This window comes from Muscardinus avellanarius, assembly GCF_963383645.1.
Source record: "Muscardinus avellanarius genome assembly, chromosome: 16".
In the NCBI taxonomy this organism is placed as follows: Eukaryota; Metazoa; Chordata; class Mammalia; order Rodentia; family Gliridae; genus Muscardinus; species Muscardinus avellanarius.
In genome coordinates this window covers 69,853,121-69,880,746 of record NC_137802.1, presented here as the reverse complement: position 1 = coordinate 69,880,746, position 27,626 = coordinate 69,853,121, and the positions used below count along the sequence as shown (strand labels likewise).

Below are 27,626 nucleotides of genomic sequence, written 5' to 3'. Positions count from 1 at the left end.
GTAGCTGAGGCTGTCCGCGAACCGCGATCCTCCGGTCTCAGCCTCCCAAATGCTGGGATTACAAGCGTGCGCCACCACGCCCGGCTTCTACAGGGATCTTGACAGTGAAGCCCATGACGATTGAAATGGAAGACTCGGACCCATCGATTCCAACTGGTGCCCGACGGCAGCAGAGAGCTCTGCTCAGCAGTCTTAGGGTAAAGGACAGGGCCAGCCCGATGTGAGCGTCCTCCAGCGACCCTGACTTTGGCCCACACCAGACAAAGTAGAACTGAGTCCGCCTGACCCCGTCCTGACCACAGACGCAGGCCCCAGGAGGCACTGGTGGGAGCCTCACAATAGGGCAGTGACCCCTGGCTGCATCTAAATGTTCTCTCCCAGGAGAACAAAGAAAAATACCAGAAGGAGCCAGGTCCTGCTCATCCGTGCAGGCTCTGAAGTGCTGACAGGCTGCAGAGGTCTGGAGCCTACGCCATTGCGCGCTCTGTTCTGGGACAGAAGGGTTCTGCTTTCAGGACACTTGGTGTCTGAGAGCTCAGCCCTTCCTGGAGATGCAGGGGCACTGGGTGGCCCCTCTGCGGTGGGTCTGTCCAGAATGGCCTCCTTCAGTAAAAAGGACACAGTGTGTTGAGGAGCTCGTCCTTTCTAGATAGTCACCAACAAGGGGATGACAGCCTTGACCCCACACACATCCTGCACCCCATCTGGGCGGGTTCCCTAACTCCGGCCCTCAACCTCCAACCCTGATCTCTGGGGTCTTCTCCCCCTCCTCACCCTCTCGCCAGCTGTTTCCCCCCTCCCCCCAGTATTGGAGATTGAACCCAGGGGTATCCTACCTCTGAGCCAAACCCCCAGCCCTGTTTTTTATTTTTTTAAATTATTATTATTAGCCGGGCGTGGTGGCGCACGCTTGTAATCCCCGCGCTTGGGAGGCTGAGACAGGAGGATCGCACAGGTTCGAAGCCAGCCTCAGCTACTTAGTGAGGCTCTCAGCAACTTAGTGAGACCCTGTTTCCAAATAAAAATATAAAAAAGGTCTGGGAGTATAGCCCGGAGGTAGAAAGCCTCTGGGTTCCAACCCCAGTACCACCAATAAATAAATAAATAAATAAATAAATAAATTATTATTATTATTTTGGTACTGTGGATGGAATCCAGGGGCATTCTACCTTCAAGCCACACCCTGAGCCCTAGTTTTTATTCTTTATTTTGAAACAGGGTCTCACTGAGTTGCAGAGGGCCTCACTAAGTAGCTGGGGCTGGCTTCAAACGCATGCGATCCTCCTGTCTCAGCCTCCCGAATGCTGGAATGACAAGCCACCACGCCCGGCTTTGTTTTTTATTCTTTATTTTGCAACAGGGCCTCACGAAGATGCAGAGGGCCTCGCTGAGAAGCCAGCAGTTCTGTGGAACAGGACCCTCATTGCCTGGAGTCCAGGCCTCGGGGTCCTGCCAGGGGACGGGAGGTTCCTAGCAAGGAGAAGCGGGAGCCCAGGGTCCCCGAGGGCGCAGTGCGCATCCCAGGCCACAGGTGGCGACGTCTCCCGGCCACCTGCCCAGCTCCCGGACGAGGGGAGCAGCCCGCCAACCCCACAGGGGCAGGGCCAGCCCCGCCTGCGGCCGGAGGGGAGCTGCGGCCGGGTCGCCCCCTGGAGGCTCGCGGGCCGGGCTGCATGGGGCGCCCGCGCCGTCCGTGCTGCGGGCCGCCGAGGCCGCTGCTGCTGCTGCTGCTGCTGGGGGCTGCCTGCCTCGGGATCCTCTTCCTGTACCGCTGGCTGCCGGAGCGGCTCCCAGCCAGGTAGGGACTGCCCGGGGTCCGCTGTCCCCAGAGCTTCTGCCCGGCCGGGCACCAGGGGCCCCTCCCTACACCCTTGGTTAACTCTCCTCCCGCCTTTTATTATTTTTTTAATGTTTTTAATTGGGGTTTGAATCCAGGGGCATTTGACCTTCAAGCTACACCCCTCAGTCTTAACTTTATTTTTATTCATTCATTTATTTGTTTATTTATTTATTTATGTTTCTGGGGATGGAACCCAGGGGCAGTCTACCTCCGGGCTACACCCCCCCCCAGCCCTATTTTTCTTTCTTTCTTTCTTTCTTTCTTTCTTTCTTTCTTTCTTTCTTTCTTTCTTTCTTTTCTTTCTTTCTGCGGGTCTGGGGATGGAACCCAGGGGCAGTCTACGGCCAGGCTCCACCCCCCAGCCCTATTTTTTATTCTTTCTTTCTTTATTTATTTTGCGGGTCTGGGGATGGAACCCAGGGGCAGTCTACGGCTGGGCTACACCCCCAGCCTTATTTTTTATTCTTCTTTCTTTCTTTCTTTCTTTCTTCCTTTCTTTCCTTTCTTTTTTGTGGGTCTGGGGATGGAACCCAGGGGCATTCGACCTCTGAGCTACACCCTCAGCCCTATTTTTTTTTTTCTCTTTATTTTGAGTCCGGGTCTCACTGAGTTGCAGAGGGCCTCGCTAAGTAGCCGAGGCTGTCCGCGAACCGTGATCCTCCAGGTCTCAGCCTCCCGAATGCTGGGCTTACAAGCGTGCGCCACCACGCCCGGCTCTTATTCTTTATTTTAAAACGGGTGGGCGTGGTGGCGCACACTTGTAATTCCAGCATCCGGGAGGCAGAGACCAGAGGATCGGGGTTCGCCGACAGTCTCAGCTATTTAGCGAGGCCCTTTGCAACTCGGTGAGACCCTGCTTCAAAAAATAAAAAGACTAAAAAATAGGACCAGGGGTGTAGCTTGGAGGTCGAATTCCCCTGGGTTCCATCCCCAGTACCACAAACAAACAAACAAACAAACAGGGTCTCACTGGGTTGCAAAAGGCTTCACTAAGTAACTGAGGCTGGCAGTGAAACAGATCTTCTTGTCTCAGCCTCCCAAACTCTCAAATGCAGGGTGCGCCATCACGGTGGCTTCATTGCCTATTTTTTTTCTTTCTTTCAGTATTGTGGATGGAACCCAGGTGCATTGTACAACCAAGCTACACCCCCAGCCCTATTTTTTAGTCTATTTATTTACTTACTTATTTTTGCAGGTCTGGGGATGGAACTCAGGGGCATTTGACCTCCGAGCTACACCCCCTGCCCTATATTTTAGTCTTGATTTTGTTTTATTTATTTATTTATTTATTTATTTTGGTGGTACTGGGGGTGGAACCCAGAGGCTTTCTACCTCCGGGCTATACTCTCAGACCTATTTTATATTTTTTATTTGGAAACAGGGTCTCACTAAGTTGCTGAGAGCCTCACTAAGTAGCTGAGGCTGGCTTTGAACCTGTGCGATCCTCCTGTCTCAGCCTCCCAAGCGCGGGGATTACAAGCGTGCGCCACGCCCGGCTTTATTCTTGATTTTGAAACAGAGTCTCACTGAGTTGCGGAGGGCCTCACTAAGCAGCTGAGGCTATGGGTCTCAGCCTCCCGAGTGCTGGGATTACAAGGTTGCACCACTATGCCCAGCTCTATTGCCTGATTTTAAACAGATTCAGTTGTAGAAATTTAGCTAAGCAAAAACAAACAGTTCCTTTGGTCTGGGGAACTCTCCTTAAAGTCACTGTTTTTCAGATTCTACTTTTGGGGCAGGGACCCAAGTGTCCAGGTCTCCAACTCTGCCAGGATCCTGGGGCAGGCGGTAGGCGGTCTTCTTTCCTGTTCTGCCCTGCTCCGGCCAGGCTTTCATTCCTGCCTGCCTGTTTCCTTTTTGTAATTTGTAAGCCTACAAATTACTGAAACACTGGAAAATTACCAAAACACTTGAAATTAACCAAACACTCGAAAAGCGCCTAATGTAGCTTTAAGTATGAGATTTCTGTACCTTCGTTACGCCTTTTCTGTTAAGATCTTTTTGCTTGCTAAACGTGATGGTCACTCCTGCAGTCTCAGTCCATGAGATTCCGAGGCGGGAGGATGACAGGCTCCTCGCCACTCTCAGCGACGCAGCGAGGCCCCGGGGCAAAATAAAAAGGGCAGGAGGAGAGGGGCGCCGTGCGGAGGTAAAGTGCCCGAGTTCAATCGCCGGTTCCGCAAAGCAAATCTTTTTCTTTTCAAAACCTAGTCTGACACCTCGGGATAGTGATGTATGTATATAATCCCCACTTATCTGCAGAAGCTGAGACCGGGGGGATTAGAGGTTCGAAGCCAGTCTCAGCAACGTAGTGAGACCCTGTTTCAAAACAAAAACGTAAGACTGGGGGTGTAGCTCAGAGGTAGAATGCCTCTGGGTCCAATTTCCAGTACAAAAAAAAAAAAACTGAAACAGAGGGAGGTCCCCATTATCAACACACACACACACACACACACACACACACACACACACACACACACACACCTGTCTTAGGTCTGCCTGGTCAGCAGTTCTCAAAGCTGCCTGTTTATCAGTATCAGCTGGGGCAGGGTGAAATCTCAGACTAGAGTCTGAGGGAGAGGCTGTGTGTGTGTGTGTGTGTGTGTGTGTGTGTGTGTGTGTGTGTGTGACTGCAGATCGAACCCAGGGGCATTCTACCTCTGAGCTATACCCCTAACCCTATTTGATTTGATTGGATTTTGACACAGGGTCTCACTAGGTTGATGAGAGTCTCATAGCTGAGGCTGTCCTCAAACCTGAGCCCCTCCTGTCTCAGCCTCCCAAGTACTGGGATTGCAAGCGTGTGCCCCCACGCCCGGCCAACATCCGGGGTTCTCAAGCGCCCCAGCGGTTCCCATGGGCAGCCTAGGCTGGGCTGAGCATACTTGTTCTTCACCCCTGCTCCTCGTGGGCTGTCCTTCCAGGATCTCCCAGGAAAGCTGGGAAAGCAGAGGGCAGCAGATCACAGCTCCAGTCTCAGCACCAAAGAGAAATGCCAGCCCAGGTCCCACCCTGGCCATTCCCCGGCCTCTGGGGAAATGGGAAGACGCTTCCAAATGGGCCGAGCCCCTCTCCTTCTTTCCGGGGTCCCCTCAGCCCTGCTGCAGGGGCCACCTAGTGCCTAGGAACTGGGGAGTAACCTTAGCCCTAAACTCCCTCCAGGAGAGACACTAGTATAGAGGCGGGCATGAGGGCTTCTGCTTCCCCCCCTTAGGTAGCAGTGGCTCTATTTAGAAGGTTCCTTCCTTCCTTCCTTCCTTCCTTCCTTCCTTCCTTCCTTCCTTCCTCTTTCTTTCTTTCTCCTGTGTATGTTACTGTTACTGGGGATTGAACCCTGGGGTATTCTACCTCTGAGCTGTACCCCAACTCGCCCTATTTTATTTGTATTTGGAAACAGGATCTTGCTAGGTTGGTAAGAGTCTCACTACTTGCTGAGGCCGTCCTCAAACACACGATCCTCCTGTGTCAGCCTCCCAGGTACTGGGATCATAGGCATGCGCCTCCAGGCCTGGCTTTGGAAGGTACTTTTCATAGGCAACCACCCGGCTCTCTGTGGGACCCTCTCAACAACGGGATGACCTCAGCCAGTCATCCTGTTGTCAGAGTCTGAGGTGCCCAGGAGTTCAGGAACTGCCCGAGACAGCACGGCTGCCAAGTGGTACAGCCGGAATACAAACCCAGAGCGCCGGCTCCTGAGCCGTGGGCGGGGCCGCGGATACAGACGTCTCACCCCGACACCTGCCTCCAGGCTCTGGCCCCACTGGGATGGTCGCCATCCCAGGAGCTGGCCGCCTCTCCTACTGTGTGTGTGTGTGTGTGTGTGTGCGTGTGTGTATATGTGTGTATATGTATGTGTGTATGTATGTGTATATGTATGTGTGTGCGTGTGTGTACATGTGTGTGTGTGTGTGTGTGTGTGTGTGTGTGTGTGTGTGTGTATGGGGAGAGGATACTAGAGATAAGCCCTGGGGCATTCTACCTCTGAGATATACCTCCACCTCTATTTTTTTTTTTTTTTTTGGTGGTACTGGGGTTCCTGGAAGCCCTTCTACCTCCGGGCTACACTCCCAGACCTATTTTTACATTTTTATTTGGAAACAGGGTCTTCTAAACCAGCGTGCGCGGCTGGCTTCGAACCTGCGCGATCCTCCTGTCTGCCTCCCAAGCGCGGGGATTACAAGCGTGCGCCACCACGCCCGGCTCCACCTCTATTTTTAATTTATATCTTGAACCAAGGTCTTACCAGGTTGACAAGAGTCTCACTACTTGCTGAAGCTGTCCTCGAACCTGTGATCCTTCTATCTTAGCCTCCCAAATACTGGGATTACAAGCATTCACCACCACCCATCGCTCCCAGATTTGTTTTATTTCTTATTTGGAAACAGGTTCTCCCCAGGTTGCTGAGAGCCTCACTAAATTGCTGAACCTGCGATCCTCCAGTCTCAGCCTTCCAAGTACTGGAATTACAAGTGTGCACCACCACGCCCGGCTTCCTTTTTTTTTTTTTTTTTTTTTTTTTTGTGGTACTGGGGGTGGAACCCAGAGGCTTTCTACCTCCGGGCTATACTCCCAGACCTTTTTAAAAATATTTTTATTTGGAAACAGGGTCTCACTAAGTTGCTGAGAGCCTCACTAAGTAGCTGAGGCTGGCTTCGAACCCGTGCGATCCTCCAGTCTCAGCCTCCCAAGCGCGGGGATAACAAGCGTGCGCCACCATTTGTATTTTCATGTTTGAACCGCCATCTCATTGTCCCTGTGACCTCATACTTCTGCCACTCACTGAGGAATTTCCTTAACATCTGGATTCATAGCTGGACACAACAGAATCAAGTGACTGTACTTTGGGTGCCTAAAGAGGGAGGCACTGGAACCAGGCATGGTAATCCCAGTACTTGGGAGACTGAGACAGGAGGATTGCAGGTTTCAGTCAGCCTCAGCTACTTAGTGAGGCCCTCTGCAACTCAGTGAGACCCTGTTTCCAAATAAAGAATAAAGCCTGGCATGGTGGCACATGCTTGTAATCTCCAGTCCACCCCTAGTACCACCAAAATAACAAATAATAATAATAATTAATAATAATAATAATAATAATAATAATGATAGGGCTGGGGTGTAGCTTGGAGGTAGAATGCTGCTGGGTTCCATCCCCAGTACCCCCCCCCACAAATATATATATATATATATATATATATATATATATATATATATATATATATGTAGCTCGGAGGTAGAACGCCCCAGATTCAATTCCCAGGACTCCAATAAAATAAATAAAAATAAAAATAAAAGAGGGAGGCCCAGGCAAGAATCGGCATGTGTAAGTAGAAGGTTCCAAAAAAATGACACTTTTCGGACCCTGACACTCTGTCAGCCCCAGAGCTAAGGGAATCAGTCTAGAAGCTTCCCAGGGGTAGGATCTGCTGAAAGCACTGCGCCTGACCCCAGGACTGCGCCTGACCGCACCTGTGCTTCCGCCCTCTCTCCCAGGAACACCAAGTTGCCGCGAGCGCATTTGAAACCCAAGTCGTCGAATTCTGAGACCAGAAAGGTACAGGTCCGGGCCTCCCTGCGGCAGCTTTAAGCCTGCCCAGGTTAGTGGGAGGAGGAAGGGGAGAGGAGAGAAAACCAGAACTTTCCCCTGAGCTTGCTGGGCGCAGAGCTGAGCGCCCATCCATTGGTTTCCCGTACCCTCACAGCAAAGATGGTAAATAAACATGTACGTCTAGGACTCAGCCAGGTGAAAAGTTCTTGGGATTCTTAACATTTTGTCTTAAAAGTGCAGGTGGAAGCCGGGCATGGTGGCGCACGCTTGGAATCCCAGTAATTGGAAGGCTGAGACAGGAGGATCACAGGTCTGAGGCCAGCCTCAGCAAGTAGTGAGACTCAGCAACCTAGTGAGACCCTGTTTAAAAAAAAAATGGCTGGGGGTGTAGCTTGGAGGTAGAATGCCCCTGGGTTCAATCCCTAGTACCACAAAAAATAAAAAAGTCAGGTGGAGGCCAGGCGTGGTGGCCCATGACTGTAATTCTAGTACTTGAGAGAATAAGTCAGGAAGAGCATAGGTTCAAGGTGAGCCTCAGAAACTAAGTTAGACCCTGTTTCAAAATAAAAAATAAAATAGGACTGGGGATATACCTCAGAGATAGAATGCCCCTGAATTCTCAGTACCACAAAAAAAAAAAAAAAAAAAAAAAGAGGAGGAAGAGGAACAAATTTACTTTTTTTTTTGAAACTGGGGATTGAACCCAGAGACATTCTATCTCCAAGCTACACCCTCAACCTGACTTTCTATCTTTTTTGGAAACAGGTTCTCACTGCATTGCTGTGAGTGTTTCTAAATAGTCAAAGCTGGCTTTGAACCTACAATCCTCCTGTCTCAGTCTCCCAAGTATTGGGATTACAAACGTGTGCCACCATGCCTGGCTCTTTATTTTGAAATAGGGTCTCACTGAGTTGCAGAGGTCCTCACTAAATAGCCGAGGCTGCTGGCGAACCATGAACCTCCTGCCTCAGCCTCCCGAATCCTGGGGATTATAAGTGTGCACCTCCGCGCTCAGTTGAGACCCTGTTTCAAAATAAAGAATAAAAAAGCGAGCTGGGGGTGTAGCTTGGAGGTAGAATGTCCCTGGGTTCCATCCCCAGTACCACAAAAAATAAAATAAAACAAAGCATAAAAAAATAGGGCTGGGAGTATACCTCAGAGATAAAATGCCCCTGGATTCAATCCATAGCACCAAAAAAACAAAAACAAAAAAACCCTGCAATCCTCCTGTCTCAGCCTCCAAGTACTGGGGTTACAGGTGTGCACCCCGACACACAAAAAAACCCTGCAATCCTCCTGTCTCAGCCTCCAAGTACTGGGGTTACAGGTGTGCACCCCGACACACAAAAAAACCCTGCAATCCTCCTGTCTCAGCCTCCAAGTACTGGGGTTACAGGTGTGCACCCGGACACACAAAAAACCCTGCAATCCTCCTGTCCCAGCCTCCAAGTACTGGGGTTACAGGTGTGCACCCCAGGCCGGCTCATATCCGTTCTTGGAAAGTTCTCCAAGTCTGCCCGCGTTCCAGGTGAAGGGCCTGGGACCAGGCCCCCCTAGCATGGAGATGTGGCTTCCGGAGAGGAAGGCAGGGCAGGCCAAGTCCAGAGAGCCCGCTCTGCCCACCCGGCAGGGGCAGGGTGGCCACAGCGTGGAGGCGGCGGGCAGCTCACGTACCCCGGCGGCTCCACCTTCCGGGACCAGTGTCTCCTCTCCCCACAGGGCCAGCCCTGCACTCGCCCACTGGACCAGGCCGTTCAGAAGAACCGCCGCTTCCGGGACACGTTCGACTTCTCCACACCGGTGCTGCTGTGGGGGGGCCTCTTCACCCCCAAGCTCTGGGACAGGCTCAGCCGGCATAAAGTCCCCTATGGCTGGAAGGGGCTCCCGCACCAAGGTAGCCCACCAGCCACCCCTCAGCTGGTCCCTGGTCCCCCGGGCACTAGGCCTCTGTGTCCCTGTGTCCTCCAAGACCCCCTGCCCTGTGGCTCCCGCCTCCCCCCTGCCTCCTTCATCCCAAGCACCGGGGCTCAGGGCAAAGGCTGTGGGCGCCCGCCCAGCGGCTCCCACCACCCTGGGACTCCCTGGATGGGACGTGTCCAGGCCTCACGGTGGCCCAGGACAGAAGCCAAGGGGCCGGGGCAGCCCCGCTCCCGGTTACTGCCGCAGAAACCACCACTCAGCCTGTCCCGTGACTCGGGTTTTCTTTGGGATTTTACACAGTCTGGAGAGTTCTGAAGGCCATTGGAGGCCGGGCCTGGCTTCCTCCCCCTTCCCCTCCCCACAGCTCGGTACTAGGAATTGAACTCAGGGGCATTCCACCTCTGAGCTACACCCCAGCCCACCTGCCTATCCATTCATCTATTTATTTATTTATGTTTGTTTGTTTATTTATTTTTGTGGTACTAGGAATTGAACCCAGGGCATCCTTTCTCTAAGATATCCCCCAGCCATTTTTTATATTTTTTTATTTTAATTTTTAATTTTTTTTTTTGATGGTACTAGAGGCGGAACCCAGAGGCTTTCTACCTCCTGGCTATACTCCCAGACCTATTTTATACTTTATTTGGAAACAGGGTCTCACTAAGTTGCTGAGAGCCTCACTAAGTAGCTGAGGCTGGCTTCGAACCTGTGTGATCCTCCTGTCTCAGCCTCCCAAGTGCAGGGATTACAAGCGTGCACCACCATGCCCGGCTATATATTTTTTATTTTGAAACAGGGTCTCAATAAGTTGCTGAGACTGGCCTCAAACCTGCAATCCTCCTATCTCAGCCTCCCAAGTACTGGGATTATAGGTCTGCACCACCATACCCAGCTCTTTCTGTGCTTCTTGGCAGATGATGGGGTCAGGCCTCTGATGAGGTGGGACACCAGGCCACAGTGTCTGGTGACAGCCCTCCTCCTGGCTCCCCCTCGCCCTCATCCACAGCCATTGCCTCCACCCTGAGCCTCCTGAACCGTAGTGAGAGCGCAGAGCTGTTTGCCACCGCTGGGGAGCCCCCTCCAAACTGCATCCGGTGTGCCGTGGTGGGAAACGGAGGCATCCTGAATGGGTCACGCCAGGGCCTGGCCATCGATGCCCATGACTATGTTTTCAGGTATGAAGGCAGAGCCAGGGACGGCGGGACAGGAGGGCCGAGCCGGGTGGAGAGCAGCAGTGTGGTGTTGGCGGGGCCGGGAGAGCCTCTTGCCCGTGGACAGGGCAGCGCCATACCCACTTGACAGCTCAGGAGCCGTGAGGGGAAGACGCGCGTGCACTAAAGATCAGAAGTCCTGAGGACAGAGCGTGGGGACCGGGAGGAAGGCCACCAGGGCCAGAGGGGCTGGAGGCGTGGGGACTGGCACTGTAGGCCAAGGGAGTGGTGTACACAGAAGTGTGGGGACAGGCGGGGAGCTGGAAGTCAAGCAGACGGCGTGGTGTGACCGCGTAGATGCCGATGAGCCTCTGCTCTGGCCAGAATCAACGGAGCAGTGATCAAAGGCTTCGAGCGAGATGTGGGCACCAAGACCTCCTTCTATGGTTTCTCCGTGAACACGATGAAGAACTCCCTCATCGGCTACAAAGACCTGGGCTTCACTTCCGTGCCCCAAGGACAGGTGAGGTGCCGACGAGCTTGCTATTGTGGTTGGCAGTGGGCACCATGTCTCTGGGCCCCTTGGTGGGGTTGGCGGCAGGATTCACAGGCCCCTGTCCAGTGGATGGAGAGGTGGGGCCAGCATCTTGGTTGCCTGAGGTGGGGTCATTAAAGGTGAAGAAGAATCTGGTCAGGGACTCCCATTCTTTCAGGCAGCTCAGGCCTCCTCTGGTCTCCATACAAGTAAATGGGTAATTTTACTGAATGCTGAAACTGTGCCAGGCATTTGATGGGTCCCATGGCAACTTTTATACCCACCTCTACTAACCAGGGGATTAAAGCCCGGAGCCTTTTCATTCAGCAAGGCAGTGGCCAGCCAAGAGTCAAGTCCAGATGTTCACCCCGGAGCTCACGTTCTCTGGAGAAGTCAGCCCATCGTAGCGATTGCCTAGAGGAAGAATATTTATCAAGTACCTCCCCTGTTCCCAGCCTGGAGCAGGGCACGGAGCAAAAGTGGGACTGTCATACCCATTCCCAGTGGCAAATTCAGATGCTGAGAGGTCCAGGATATGTCCAAAGTCACCCAGCTAGAACGATCAAATTCCAGGCCTCTTGGACTACAGCAGGAGGGTCATGGAGGGCCCACCAAAAGAATGATGTTGACCTCTTGAATTCTTACAACAGCTCTGTGTAGGACATGGAGCTTCAAATAGACTGGAGAGTAGGCCTCAGGTCACAGCCAGAGAGTGTGGGAGCCAGCATTCAAGCCTCTCTGCCAGACTCCAGACTGTGTCAACCACATTCAGATGCCATAATTCCAAGAGTCCTTCCTCAAGTGCTCTGAGTGTCACATGCAGATCCCTGGAAGGGGGTCCACGGTGCCGGATAGCACTGGACCAGGTTCCTAGGAGCTTCCTCCACTCACCAGGGCATTCACAAATGTCCTACGTATAGTTTCTATGCACTTAGTTCCTACAGCAGAACCAATCTTCACTCCCAATAAAACAAAATGGGGCAGTTTTATATCTGGTATGGCCACCGTGCCTGCATAAGTTAGCTATCGCCGTGTAACAAATAACCCCAAAACCTTAAACAGCAAACAGTTATTGTTTTTACTTTTTTTTTCTGATACTGGAGATTGAACCCAGGGGCCTTCTACCTCCCAGCCACACCCCTAGCCCTATTTTTTTATTCTTTATTTTGAAACAGGGTCTCACTAAGTCGTGGAGGGCCTAAGTAGGTGAGGCTGGCCATGAACCTGCAATCCTCCTGTCTCAGCCTCCCAAGTACTGGGATTACAAGGGTATGCCATCACACCCGGCTTCAAACATTTATTATTGTAACATTCCCATGGGCGAAGGATTTGGAAGCAGCCTTTAGCAGAATGGCTCTGACTCTCAGGTGGTGGGCTGCTGTCATCTGAAGGCTCAACTGGGGCCATGCTCACAGGTCCTTGCCACCTGGGGTCCTCTGTGGGATACTTGAGAGTTCTCACAACATGCAACTAACTTCACCCCGTGGGAGTGAACAGAGAGAGCAGGCGCCTTTTATGACCTCCTCTGCAAAGTCACACATCACGACTTTCCAATTCCTATGTGTGTGTGTGTGTGTGTGTGTGTGTGTGTGTGTGTGTGGCACTGAGGGTGGAACCCAGGGTCTTTCTACCTCTGGGCTATACCCTAGACCTAAGTTTTTTATATTTTACTTGGAAACAGGGTCTCACTAAGTTGCTGAGGGCCTCACTAAGCTGCTGAGGCTGGCTTCGAACCTGTGCAATCTTCCTGTCTCGGCCTCCCAAGTACTGGGATTACAAGCGTGCGCCACCACGCCCGGCTTCCGATTCCTATTTGATAGACAAACTCTATTTAGTCACTTGGTCTAGCCCGTACTCTGGGGGGCAGCAATTAGGCTCCTTTTGTGGGGAAGGGCGTCAAAGCATGTGTACACGTGCACTGAAGCCACCACAGTACCTGGGAGGGGAGTAAAGGCCTTGAGTGAGCTCCCCGCTCGGCTGGGGTGCTGAGGCTGTGGGGCAGCTCTGCCTTCTCTGAGCAGGAGCTGAATGTGGCCTCTCTCTGCTGTCCCGACAGGACCTGCGATATATCTTCATCCCCTCGAGCATCCGTGACTACCTGATGCTGAGGTCCGCCATTCTGGGCACGCCTGTCCCCGAGGGCCCTGATAAAGGTGACAGGTGAGCAGCCAGGTGGGCGCGGTGGGAGGCTGTGCTGGGGCGGCTCGGGACTGGGCCTGACCCTTGCGGCGGCAGGTAGACAGTTGGTGAAGAGTGCCACGAGCTCGTTAGTCAACACGGTTCAGCACGGCGGGACTGCGTTCTCTTGGCCCACCCCAGGAATGCTGTACTGGTCCCCTGCTGGCTCAAGGGGCAATTTCAAGCATTTCAAGCATGAGGGATCAGGCCTTGTTCCTTGGCTTCAGCCATCAACTGCTCAAGGGCATACCCAGGCCGGCCTTCCTTCCACCTTCTTGTGTGTGTGTGTGTGTGTGTGTGGGGGGGGGGATTTGGGGGATTGAATCCAGGGCCATTCTACCTCCAAGCTGCAGCCCCAGCCCTATTTTTTTATTTGGAAACAAGGTCTCCCTAAGGTGATGGGAGCCTCGCTGAGTTGCTGAGGCTGGTCTACAACCTGCCACCTTCCCGCCTCAGCCTCCCAAGTGCTGGGATTACAGGTGCACACACCTCCACACCGGACTCGGCTCTTTGGGGGCCTGTCTGGGTCTGGGCCTGGGCCTGGCCGCACTCTCCGTCTCCAATCTCTTGTCCTTGAGATTGGCTGCCGAGGGGGGGGGTGCACGCTTGTCATCCCCGCGCTTGGGAGGCGGAGACAGGAGCATCGCGCAGGTCCGAAGCCAGCCGCGCGCGCTGGCTTAGGAGACCCTGTTTCCAAAAATAGAATAGGTCTGGGAGTGTAGCCCGGAGGTAGACGGGCTTCCAGGAACCCCCCCAGTACCGAGAGAGAGAGAGAGAGAGAGAGAGAGAGAGAGAGAGAGAGAGAGAGAGAGAGAGAGAAAGAGAGAGAGAGAGGGAGAGAGAGAGAGAAGAGAGAGAGAGAGAGAGAGAGAGAGAGAGAGAGAGAGAGAGAGAGAGAGAGAGAGGAGAGAGAGGAAGAGAGGAGAGAGAGAGAGGAGAGAGAGAGGAGAGAAGAGAAGAGAAGAGAGGAGAGAGAGGGAGAGGAGAGAGAGAGATTGGCTGCTTAGCAACCTAGACGGCCCAGATGACCAGCTCCTATCCGGGGGGGGGGGCTCTCGGGGACATCTCACCCACACCCCAAAAGCGGCAGCTTCCCGCGGTGGGCGCGGCGGGTGGGGTCACAAAGCCCGGGTCTCTGCGCCCCCACCCCATGACCCAACAAAGCCCCCCCCCAGGCCGGGGCTGGGCTGCGGGGGGGGGGGCGCCTCCTGGACGCCGGGCGGGCGGGCCTCAGCCTCGAGCACCCATGAGCTCCCCCTCCCACACCCCCAGCCCGTCCCCCACCCAGTCCCCCTCCCCGTCCCGCTCCAGCCACGCGGAGGCGGCGCCCGCCACCCCGCCGCCGCCCTCCCCGGCGGCCTCGCGCGCGCCGCCCCGCCCGGCCTCGCAGCCCGCCGCCCCGCTGCCGTCGCAGCCCGCCTCCCGCACGCCCTCGCTGACGCCCGCCGCGCCCGCGCCCCGCGCCACGCCGCCCGCCTCCAAGTCGCCGTCGCAGGCCGCGCTGCGGGCGCCGTCCCGCACGCCCTCGCTCACGCCGCGCAGCCCCGCCGCCTCGGCCGTGTGGCCGGCGCCGGCGCGCGTGCCGTCCCGCCTGGCGCCCTACGAGCCGCGCTGCCTGCGCCAGCCGCCCTTCTTCCAGCCGCCGCGCGCGCCGCTGCCCCCGCGCTGCTGCCCCTGCGCGCCCGCGCCCGCAGCGCCGCCCGCCGCCGCCTACCTGCCGCTGCTGCCGCCGCCGCCGCCGCCGCCCGCCGCGCGCTGCGCCTTCCCCACGCCGCCCGCGCTCTTCACGCCGCCGTGCTCGCTGTCCTACTGCCCGCCCGCCGACGTGCTGCTGCGGGCCCGGCCGCCCGCGGCGCCGTCCGCGCTGCCCGCCACCTTCTACACGCCCTTCTCGCGCCTCTACGCGCAGCCGCGGCCGCGCCGCGCGCCCCGCAGCCTGGCCGGCCCCGCGCTGGACGGCTCGGGGCGCTCGGTCCACTTCTACCGCGGCCCCTAGGCCCGGCGCCTACTTCGGACCCGAGGCCTCCGCCGCGAAGTTCAGGCTGCTGCACCCGGAATTCATCGGCTACCTGAGGGACAGGTGAGGGCGCCCGGCTGCGGCCTCGAGACCCTAGGAGCCCACCTGGGTTCCCTCCTCACCGAGACCCTGGAGGACCCATCTCGGTTCCCTCCTCCTCCTGAGACCCTACAGGACCCATCTCGGTTCCCTCCTCCTCACGGAGACCCTACAGGACCCATCTCGGTTCCCTCCTCCTCACCGAGACCCTAGAGAACCCATCTTAGTTCCCTCCTCCTCACCGAGACCCTAGAGAACCCATCTCGGTTCCCTCCTCCTCACCGAGACCCTAGAGAACCCATCTTAGTTCCCTCCTCCTCACCGAGACCCTAGAGAACCCATCTCGGTTCCCTCCTCCTCACCGAGACCCTAGAGAACCCATCTTAGTTCCCTCCTCTTCACTGAGACCCTACAGGACCCATCTTAGTTCCCTCCTCCTCACCGAGACCCTACAGGACCCATCTTGGTTCCCTCCTCCTGAGACCCTACAGGACCCATCTTGGTTCCCTCCTCCTCACCGAGACCCTAGAGAACCCATCTTAGTTCCCTCCTCTTCACTGAGACCCTACAGGACCCATCTTAGTTCCCTCCTCCTCCTGAGACCCTACAGGACCCATCTTGGTTCCCTCCTCCTCACCGAGACCCTAGAGAACCCATCTTGGTTCCCTCCTCCTGAGACCCTACAGGACCCATCTTAGTTCCCTCCTCCTCACGGAGACCCTACAGAACCCATCTTAGTTCCCTCCTCCTCACCAGGACCCTACAGGACCCATCTCGGTTCCCTCCACCTGAGACCCTACAGGACCCATCTCGGTTCCCTCCACCTGAGACCCTAGAGAACCCATCTTGGTTCCCTCCACCTGAGACCCTACAGACCCATCTCGGTTCCCTCCTCCTGAGACCCTACAGGACCCATCTCGGTTCCCTCCTCCTCACCGAGACCCTAGGAGCCCATCTCGGTTCCCTCCTCCTCACTGAGAGCCTACAGGACCCATCTTAGTTCCCTCCTCCTCACTAGGACCCTACAGAACCCATCTCGGTTCCCTCCTCCTCACCGAGACCCTACAGGACCCATCTTAGTTCCCTCCTCCTCACTGAGACCCTACAGAACCCATCTCAGTTCCCTCCTCCTCACTAGGACCCTACAGAACCCATCTCGGTTCCCTCCTCCTCACCGAGACCCTACAGGACCCATCTTAGTTCCCTCCTCCTCACTAGGACCCTACAGGAGAACCCATCTCAGTTCCCTCCTCCTCACTGAGACCCTACAGAACCCATCTTAGTTCCCTCCTCCTCACTAGGACCCTACAGAACCCATCTTAGTTCCCTCCTCCTCACTAGGACCCTACAGAACCCATCTCGGTTCCCTCCTCCTCACCGAGACCCTACAGGACCCATCTTAGTTCCCTCCTCCTCACTAGGACCCTACAGGAGAACCCATCTCAGTTCCCTCCTCCTCACTGAGACCCTACAGAACCCATCTTAGTTCCCTCCTCCTCACTAGGACCCTACAGAACCCATCTTAGTTCCCTCCTCCTCACTAGGACCCTACAGAACCCATCTTGGTTCCCTCCTCCTGAGACCCTACAGGACCCATCTTAGTTCCCTCCTCCTCACTGAGACCCTACAGAACCCATCTTGGTTCCCTCCTCCTCACCGAGACCCTAGAGAACCCATCTTAGTTCCCTCCTCCTCACCGAGACCCTAGAGAACCCATCTCGGTTCCCTCCTCCTCACCGAGACCCTAGAGAACCCATCTTAGTTCCCTCCTCTTCACTGAGACCCTACAGGACCCATCTTAGTTCCCTCCTCCTCACCGAGACCCTACAGGACCCATCTTGGTTCCCTCCTCCTGAGACCCTACAGGACCCATCTTGGTTCCCTCCTCCTCACCGAGACCCTAGAGAACCCATCTTAGTTCCCTCCTCTTCACTGAGACCCTACAGGACCCATCTTAGTTCCCTCCTCCTCCTGAGACCCTACAGGACCCATCTTGGTTCCCTCCTCCTCACCGAGACCCTAGAGAACCCATCTTGGTTCCCTCCTCCTGAGACCCTACAGGACCCATCTTAGTTCCCTCCTCCTCACGGAGACCCTACAGAACCCATCTTAGTTCCCTCCTCCTCACCAGGACCCTACAGGACCCATCTTAGTTCCCTCCTCCTCACCAGGACCCTACAGGACCCATCTTGGTTCCCTCCTCCTGAGACCCTACAGGACCCATCTTAGTTCCCTCCTCCTCACTAGGACCCTACAGGAGAACCCATCTTAGTTCCTTCCTCCTCACGGAGACCCTACAGAACCCATCTTAGTTCCCTCCTCCTCACTAGGACCCTACAGAACCCATCTCGGTTCCCTCCTCCTCACCGAGACCCTACAGAACCCATCTCGGTTCCCTCCTCCTCACCGAGACCCTACAGAACCCATCTTAGTTCCCTCCTCTTCACTGAGACCCTACAGGACCCATCTCGGTTCCCTCCTCCTCACCGAGACCCTACAGGACCCATCTTAGTTCCCTCCTCTTCACCGAGACCCTACAGGACCCATCTTAGTTCCCTCCTCACCGAGACCCTAGAGAACCCATCTTGGTTCCCTCCTCCTCACCGAGACCCTACAGAACCCATCTTAGTTCCCTCCTCTTCACTGAGACCCTACAGGACCCATCTTAGTTCCCTCCTCTTCACTGAGACCCTACAGGACCCATCTTGGTTCCCTCCTCTTCACTGAGACCCTACAGGACCCATCTTGGTTCCCTCCTCCTCACCAGGACCCTAGAGAACCCATCTTGGTTCACAAAAGAACAAAATGGGGCAGTTTGGTTTTTTTCTGTGTGTGGTGGTCCTGGGGGTAGAACCCAGCTGCTTTCTACCTCCAGGCTACACTCCCAGACCTATTTTCTATCTTATTTGGAAACAGGGTCTCACTAAGTTGCTGAGAGCCTCACTAAGTAGCTGAGGCCAACTGGCTTCGAACATGTGCGATCCTCCTGTCTCAGCCTCCCAAGTGCTGGGATTACAAGCATGCGCCACCACACCCGGCTCAGGGGTGTTTTTTTGTTTTGTTTTGTTTTTGTTTTTGTTGGTACTGGAGGTGGAACCCAGCGGCTTTGCTACCTCCGGCCTACACTCCCAGACCTATTTTCTATTTTATTTGGAAACAAGGTCTCACTAAGTTTCTGAGAGCAACTCATGCAGGCACTGTGGCCATACCAGATATAAAACTGCCCCTTTAAGCTTGGTGTGGTGGCGCACGCTCAGCTACTTAGTGACTTAGTGAGGCTCTCAGTTGGAGCCGGGCGTGGTGGCGCACACTTGTAACCCCAGCACTCGGGAGGCTGAGACAGGAGGATCGCACAGGTTTGAAGCCAGCCTCAGCTACTTGGTGAGGCTCTCAGCACCTTAGTGAGACCGTTTCCAAATAAAAAATAGGTCTGGGAGTATAGCCTGGAGGTAGAAAGCCTTTGGGTTCCACCTCCAGTACCATCCTCCCCCCCTTAAAAAAAATAACCCAAAAAACAAATCCAAAGTGCTAGAATTACAAGCATGAGCTACCACGTCCGGCTTCTATTTTCCCTCCCTCCTTCCCTCCTTCCCTTCCTTCCTTTCTTTCCATGTGTGTGGTACTGGGGATTGAACCCAGGGACATTCTACCACCAAGCTATATCCCCAGCCCCATTTTTTTTTTTTTATTTTAAAACGGTCTCGCTAAGTTACAGAGGGCCTTAGTAGCTAAGGCTAGCCATGAACCTGCGATCCTCCTGTTCAGCCTCCCAAATACCGGGATTACAAGCGTGCGCCACCACGCCCGGCCCTTTCTTGGATTTTAATGTCTTTTTTTTTTTTTTTTTTTTTTTGCTTCTTCCAGGTTTTTGAAATCGAAATTAATGAACACAAAACTCGATGTCACATATATGCCTAGTACTGGGGCCCTTATGCTGCTGACAGCTTTGCACACCTGTGACCAGGTAATGGCTTCTCTTTCAGGAGCGCAGGGGACCAGGGCACCGGTGTGAGCAGAACCTGGCGTGCACCGACATTCCTCCCCGGGCCGGCCATGGACAGACAGGGGCTCTTGACCTTTGCGAGCAAGGGATTCCCCGGCGACGGGTGGCCTGCCAACCCCGTACCTCTGCTGTGGGCATCCCAGGGTGGGTCCCGAGCTACCCGCCCTAGCGTTTCCTTTCTTCGCTCTCTACGTGGTATATCAGGTGCAAATCAAGCTGGTTTTCTGAAGGCAAAATCTTTTTTTTGGTACTGGGGATGGAGCCCAGGGGCAGTCTCTCTCTGGGCTACACTCCCAGTCCTACTTTTTATTCTTGACTTCGAGACAGGGTTTTGCTAATTTGTGGAGAACCTCACTAAGTACCTGAGGCTGGCCTTTAACCTGCAGTCCTCCTGCCTCAGCCTCTCAAATACTGGGATTACGAGCGTGTGCCACCACGCCCGGCTGAAGGCAAAATCTTAACAGAACGGAGTGGGGCCTCTCTATAGCAGGGACATCCTAGAGCTGTCCTGAGGCAGGTTTAGCCTCCCACACAGATATGCTGAAATCATGGGATCCGACACCGCTGATGGGATGTCACAAATAGAAACTGCAGAGACACAGAGGTTGAGGAGCAGTTTTCAGAGGCGCTGACCCCTGCCAAAGCCAGTTTGAAGGCTGGTGGCCAAACGCCACCCTGGCTCTAGGCAATTTCCCTATTTCAATGCCAAAGCCTCTTGATGTGGCCACTCTTAGGATGAGCTGTAGCCTCCAGCCTTGAAGATCGTGGCTTTAGCGTCAAACCCAGATTTCAAGCCCAGCCCCACCACACTCGCTAGCAGCGCATGTGTGGACACGTCTGGACACCTCTCCATTTGTTTGTGTGGTGGGGCGAGACCTGGCTGAGGTCACAAGGCCGGGTGAGAACAAGTAGAAAGAGCTTTCTTAATTCGTGCTGCTCACAAGCGCCGGCCCGCACACCCCAGTGCCATAGATATCGACTCTCGACTGTTCTTAGGTCAGTGCCATAGATATTGACTCTCGACTCTTAGGTCAGTGCCATAGATACTAACTCTCGACTGTTCTTAGGTCAGCGCCTACGGATTCATCACATGGAACTACTGGAAATATTCTGACCACTATTTCGAGCGCAAAAAGATGCCGCTGATATTCTACAGTAACCACGACCTGACCCTGGAAGCCGGCCTGTGGCGAGATCTGCACAGGGCTGGCATCCTTTGGCTGTACCAGGGCTGACACCCAAAAGCACCAAGCCCTTTCCTACTTGCAGAGCTATGACCCAGGTCCCTTTAAGTGGCCCAAAGCCTTTTTCTTGACTTCTCGGCCTTCGCGAGGGGCTTTCCTCCTCTAGCTCCTCAGTACCCAATAGAGGGTACTGATGCAGGCCAGTGACTATCATCAAAGCTTTTGTTCAAGGAAGGCCACCCTCTTGTCCTTGGCTAATGCAATAAAAGTTTTCTCTGGGCATTAGGGAAACAAGTTATTTCCATCCTGACCAAAGGAAAGCTGGCTGCTTGGCTGGATTTGCTTTAAAACTGAAGCCAACACTCGGGAGTGACCCCAACAGCGAGGGCGGGGGGCTCCAAGCCAGCAGCCCACAGCAGCTGGCAGTGCCTTGAGGGAGGCTAGGGCACCAGCCCGGGCTCATCCGTAACCAAGATCAAGCAGCACAGCGGGCTAAGGCCCGGTGCCCGCACAAGCCTCCCCGGCGCGTCACCCCAGGGGCCAGAGCAGCTCCTCCTAGGACACATCTTAAGAACTTTTTGGAGAACATGATACCAAGTCCCTGGATAAAAGGCGGAGTGGAACTGCATAAATGATTGCCACTTTGTCTTTTCTCGTATTGGGAATTAGTAGGAAGAGCATATAAAATGCTTGGGTGCATCGCATGGAGTCACTGTGCGTCTGACAGTGGCAAGGTATTGGTGCTTGACAAGCACGCGGAAGGTTGTCTGTGGTAAGGGTAGCCCCATGAGGCAGGTCTGGTCACCAACGGGATGACATCACCGGATCCTGAACCCTTACGGCTTTAACAAATCTGAACTACTGAGAGGCAGCTTCCTAGGCCTGTGAACTTGGCAGTCTGCAGCCTTCACTCACAGGCTTGCCTAGATGAGCAACTGTGGCCACTTTGATGTGCTCTACCGTGCCCTCTGTGGGAGTCTGCCCTCCGGTTACGTGGCCAGGCTTCCTCCGGCAGAATCTACCCACACTGGCCAGTTCATCAAAGCTCAGGAATCAGCCTCTGGTGGTCCGACTTGGAAGGCTGATGGTACCTGCCCTAAGGAGGGAGGCGGACGGACTCATACATACCTAGATAGGAACGCTAGTGCCACCACCCAGGGCTCATCCGTAACCAAGGTCAAGGGGGAAAGGGAGAGCAGCGGAATGCACAGGGTGCGGTACCCTCGCCGGCCGGTTCTCCCTAGCACCTTCCAGTGACCTGCACTGCCCAACCCTACGTCCATAGCACTCTAGCTAGTCTCCATTCCCAGAGCCAGAGTTCTTACTACGGGTCTCAACATGAAATCCACAACACAAGCGATTTATTTTTTGCGGTACTGGGGATGGAACCCAGGAGCATTCGACCTCCGAGCTACACCCCCAGCCCTATTATTCTTTATTTTGAAACAGAGTCTCACTGAATTCCAAATGGCCTCATTAAGTAGTAGCTGAGGCTGTCCTCGAACCCATGATACCCCCATCTCAGCCTCCCAAATGCTAATTTTTTTGGTTCTTCTAACGCCAGGGACTGAACTCGGGGGCACTCTACCTCCAAGATAGGCCCCCAGCAACCCTTTATTTTGAAATAGCGTCTCACTAAGCTGCTGAGCTTGGCCTTGGACTTCCAATCCTCTTGTCTCAATCCTCCCAAATACTAATTACAGGTGCGTGTTAACCATGCCCAGCTCCTTCCATACTTATGAAGACTGCCCCGAGGAACTCTTAAATGATTCTATTTTTGGAAAACTTCAGACATTAGCAGTAGAGACAGGGCCGTGTTTATCTCATCTGGCACCACTGGGTGATAACCTGTAAAACTAAAAGAAAATAGTTTACTGTAAACAGCCACCGAAGTGACTCAAAACTGAAAGTGCGTTTTTTTGGTACTGGGGATTGGGGGGGGGGGCTTTCTACCTCCAAGCCACAGCCCAGCCCAACCCCACCCCCACCCCTCCTTTTGGCTTTGAAATAGGATCTCACTAAATTGCTGAGGTTGGCTTTGAGCCTGAGATCTGTCTCAGCCTCCCAAGTGCTGGGATTACAGGTGTGCACCACCACGCCCAGCTAAGCCTGAACTTCTGGACCATGGAGCCACACCACTAAGCCTCAGAATCGTTACTTTCCCTCAGTTGAGATGTTCAGACAGGGATAACTGACCATCACAGGCTGGTGAGGCTTCTTAGGAACTCAAGATGGAATCAAAGCTTACAGAGAGGAGAGGAAATGACTGCACTTGCCTTGACAGCGCAGTTCCCACTGCTCACACCACAGGGACCTAGCAAAGAAAACAGCGTGTCAAAGCTCTGGGCTACCGAGGATCGCATCACCCTAAGTGTCAGGAAGGAAAGCAAAAGAACTTAACACTCCACCCAAGCCTGGCCCCCAAGTCGTCTCTGCTTACATGAGACATTCCACTCAAGTCCACGTCCAGGTCCACGCAGCTACCACACGATTCACCTGGTGAAGAGGAGGGATTAAGAGACCGACACAAGGTAAGTCTCGAGCAGCTCTTTAAGTATGAGCTAAATTCCCTGTAGTTCAAACTCGGGAAGCTGAGTTTCAGACATCCACAATCCACACGGAAGGCTCTTCGCCTTCAGACAGGGATAACTTAGATCATCACGGGCTCAGCTCCCACATCTGTTAAGCCCACAGCACTGCCAGGGAGACGCACGCAAAACTTTCTCTTATGAGGTTGTGCCTTCTGTCCCTCGTGAGAATCACCCACCTACTTCATTAAAATGTGCTTTCCCTCTGTGGCAAAAGCCACTTGCATCTAAGTGGAGGTACCAGCCTCCCCCAGGCTCATGGACAGGCCACTTTAGACGCAGGGCCGCCCGCAGCGCAGCGCCTGCCAGCCCTTCCCCTTCGTTGTCTTCGCCTACAGAACTGCCCTGTAAAGCAAGAGTGCGGCTTTCAATTTAAGATACAGGATGAGAGGTCTGTCCCAAGAGCTACTTAAAAATAGCCAGCAATATAATCTGGCTGTAATTAAATCCTTGAGCTAAAGGCAGATCGGATCATCTCATTGTCCCTACACAGCCGCTCTTGGATGGGCCCAGAAGTCCTGGACACAATCCGGAGCCATCAGCATCCAGGGCTGGAGGTGGGGTGGGACGCAGGCGCTGTAAGACTCTTTTCAGTGGTTCAGACATTATCAGCAGGTCTGGAAACTCTAACCCTGTTTACAGATCAAGAAAAGTGCTGGCATTTGATAGTAGGCCCAAACTAGAGCCCAGATCTTTCTGACAGGGCTATCTTGTACCTTTTTGGGATACACTGCCTCCCTAAGTTTTCCAGAGTGGCCGTGAACTTGGGATCCTGCTCTCAGTCTGCCAAGAACCGGCTGGAATTGTAAGCATGTGCCATCCTGCCTGCCAGGATACCTTGCAGTACTTTTAGGAGAATTCACCAGATGCCAGAAACAGCCTCCACCCCAAGCAGCCAGCCAGTGATCTCACCTAACTCAACAACTAGTTATGTAACTGAGAACTCCCAAACCCTCAGTTTATTTACTCAGTAGCAGAGTGGGAGGGAAAAAAAACCTACTGACATAGGGTTAATTAAAAAAAAAACTGCTTATGAGTACTCGGCAAGCAGAAAAGAATTCCACGCTCACCTGGGCAGTCACAATCCTGGAATACCTACACATCTCCAAATCTAACATACCGATACTTAAAGGACCATTACTGAGGGTTGGCACAGTAACACACGCCTGTAATCTCAGTACCGGGAAGGCCGAGGCAGGAGGATCACAGGTTCACAGCCAGCCTCAGCAGCTTAGGGAGACCTTGTTCTGAGATAATGTCCCTGAGTTCAGTCCCCAGCAATTCCCCTCAAAAGACCATAGCCTATAAAATTCTCTCAAAGACTTAAAAATCTTACCATTTACAAAAACACCACAAAGCTTGTTTAAGCTCAATTTCTTAGGGTGACAGAGCTCCTGTAACTTTTTTTCAAACTGCACAGCCAGCACCTTCGATCTAAAAAGAAAGACACTTCAATTTTACAGAAACAACCTTAACATGTTTTTCAAATGTACTAAAACGTTGAGCCTCAGGTAATCCAAACTCTTCACAAAAGATGCCATTTCAGACAGGGATAACTAATCATCCTCAGCTCAACCAGTAACAAACACCTAAATCCCAACTAACCAAAATTCCTTTTTTTTTGCAGTACTGGAGATGAAATCCAGGGGCATTTTATTCTGAGCCACACCTCCAGCCCTTTTTTATTCTTCGAAACAGGGTCTCACTGAGTTGCACAGGGCCTCGCTAAGTAGCTGTCCACAAACCACGATCCTCCTGTCTCAGCCTCCCAAATGCTGGGATTACAAGCGTGCGCCACCACGCCTGGCTTCAAAATTTTTATTTCAAGTCTTCCTTTCATCCCTATACACAGGAGCATTCATGTTGGTTTCACCAGTGACACCCAGTGGCCCCAAACTATAGGGGCACAGCCCCCCCACGCACTCGAAGCTAATGCTGACGCGTGCAGCCCGTCTCTCGGTTACTGGGGATTGGTTTTGTTGTTAATAGGATATCAGTAGATTGCTGGAAGCCTCGCAGCTTTGCTGAGGTTCCCCTCGAACCTGTGGTCCTCAACAGCCAGCCTCCCGAGCTCCGAGACCTCGCCCAGTGACCCTCCTGGATTCTGGGCAGATTTCTTACCCTAAATGGACTTCTGTGTCAACAGGCACCCACACAACTGAGCACTCACACCGCAGAACCAAATTTCAAACAAAAGTCCAGGTGGGTGCAGGTGATGAGCGCTCCCGCCGGCTCGGATCTCCTATTTCTGGTAGCCATTTGGGTCCTAGTCGCACCCACTTTCATTCATTTTAGGGCTCCATCAATGACTTTGAAGCTGCAACTGGTAGCTCTGCTTCTCAATGCCACAGACAGACCTACAGGGAAAGAAACGTTCACTGTTAAAATTCAGCCAGATGAGAGTGGCGCGCCCGCAATCGCAGTGCTTGGGAGGCTGACACAGGGGGATCGCAGGTTGAGGATCAGACTCAGCAACTGAGCAGGCTCTCAGCAACATAGCTGGACCCTGTTTCAAAGTAAAAAAGCAGAACTGGGGCTATAGTTCAGAAGTAGAATGCCCATGGGTTCCGCCCAAGTAACCCATCCACACACCAAAGTATGGATTCTCACTGGGCGTGGTGGCTCACGCTTGTCATCCCCGCGCTTGGGAGGCTGAGACAGGAGGATCGCATGGGTTCAAAGCCAGCCTCAGCTACTTAGTGAGGCTCTCAGCAACCTAGTGAGACCCTGTTTCCAAATAAAATAGAAAAAGTCCTGGGAGTATAGCCCGGAGGTAGAAAGCAAGCCTCTGGGTTCCACCCCCAGTACCACAAAAAAAGAAAGAAAGAAAAAAAAAGGTATGGATCCCCAGCCAGTTGGGTGGCACATGTCTGTAACCTCCGGTTGAGGTTGAGATGGGAATATTTAAGTTCAAGGCCAGCGATCACCCTCAGAGACCCTGTCTCAAGATTAACAAATAAATAAATAAAAATGACAGCTTTCCAAAGTCCAAACCCTAAATCCCATTCACTATTAGCTGCTAAAAATGAGAGGTAGGTACTCCTAGTGGAGGTCTGTTGTTGGGTGTAGTGGCACATACCCAGTACTTGGGAGGCAGAGACAGGAGGCTCACGGTTCACAGCCAGCCTAAGCTACTTAGGCCTTCTGCAACTTAAGAGACCCTGTTGCAAAATAAAGAATAAAATAGGTTTGGGGGTATATGTCGAGGGCTGGGTTCCATCCCCAGTACCACACACACAAAAAAAGTCAATCTGGGGGTAGTGGCATCCATCTGCAATCCGATACTAGAGAAGCTGAAACAGGATCGCAGGTAAGAGACCAGCTTCAAGAACTTAGTAATATCCTCTTTCAAAATAAAAAATAAAAATGGCTGAATGTAGCTTGGAAGCAGAATTATCACTGGGTTCAAGCTCCAGTGCTACACACACACACACTCAGGAGTTTGCCCATGGGCAGGGAAGGGAGCTTCCTGGGAAGCAGGCAGGTCACACAGGAGGAGTGAGGCCCAAGGGGCAGCACGTTTCACGCCCAAAACAGGCGCAAGTTTTCTTCCTTCACATTCAATCCCTCCCTGTTGGGAAAGCCCTCAACCCTCCCGGCTCATCACTGCATTTGAAGGCAGATAGGAAAATAAAAGTAGGTAGGAGAGGCAAACTGGAAAGGAAGGAGGAAAATATAACTTTAAGATCTAGAAACCTCAGTAACTTCATCCTACAGAGTCTGCTCTTAGGTAAAGCCCTGCTGCTAGGCCCAGCTTTTAATCATGATGGCCCATCCAGCCTATCCCTTTTTTTCCGGTTGTTTCTTTCTAATGAATTGACCATTACATCTTCAAAGTTGTGAAATGGCCAACAGACCATAGAAAGACTTTTCTTTAGGCTCCTGCTTGAAACTAACAGCTTCGACAAACTGCTAGTCTTGATTCAGGGCCAATGGCCTACCCTTCCTTAACCAAAGGTCTTCCCTGTAGGCCCGTACTTTAGTCATAAAGGCCCATCTTCTCACCTGAAATTCCTGCGATGCTCGGTAAACAATGGATAAAAGAAAAAAAAAATCTAACTGTTGGTCATCACCCAGCACTCGCCGGTGAAAGGAGGTAACCCTGAGGATCCTAAAATAGGAGGCCCGGGCCCCCATCCCTGCCACGCACCCCATCCCATCCCCTTACGGGGTCTCCTATCGAAAGGACAATGAAGACCCCCAAATCGCCCTCTCGCTCTTGAAATAGGCTGCTTTCTCTCTTGAACGTGTATCCCCCACTTCCCCAAATAAGCCTGTCTGTCTCTGACTGCCGCGTGCTGCAATTCTCTGCCATGGGAGCCAAGGACCCCCGATGCTGAGTTGCTGAGATGAGGAATGGCCATTCACCCCCCGACAAGGAGGGGGAGGCCAAGCGTGCTCTCGCCGTGTGGAGGAGACCCTCACTCCTCCACCTCCGCGGCCTTACCATCACCAGAAGCCCAAGGCCGCCCCGCGAGGCCGGAGCCGAAGGGAGTCGCCATGACTTCCAGACACGCGGCCGACCTCGAAAAGAACGCGAGACTGCGCCTGCGCGCGAGTCTTCCCGGAAGTCTCGCCGGAGGTCTCGCGATGTTTGAGAGAATCATGGGAAGTGTAGTTCCAGGCCGC

The 27,626-nt window shown here is 53.6% G+C and overlaps 1 protein-coding gene across 1 annotated transcript; it reads left to right on the top strand.

Annotated features, from left to right (window-relative positions):
• Positions 1-113: 113 nt before the first annotated feature.
• On the top strand, positions 114-20,460 carry ST6GALNAC2 (ST6 N-acetylgalactosaminide alpha-2,6-sialyltransferase 2; the record flags this gene model as incomplete). Its single annotated transcript, XM_080714142.1, has 10 exons — positions 114-220; positions 1,457-1,798; positions 7,328-7,388; positions 9,102-9,276; positions 10,309-10,477; positions 10,838-10,976; positions 13,045-13,148; positions 15,163-15,246; positions 19,087-19,186; positions 20,293-20,460. The coding sequence occupies 10 exons, from the start codon at positions 114-116 to the stop codon at positions 20,458-20,460; spliced, it is 1,449 nt and encodes a 482-aa protein (XP_080570268.1).
• Positions 20,461-27,626: the final 7,166 nt, after the last annotated feature.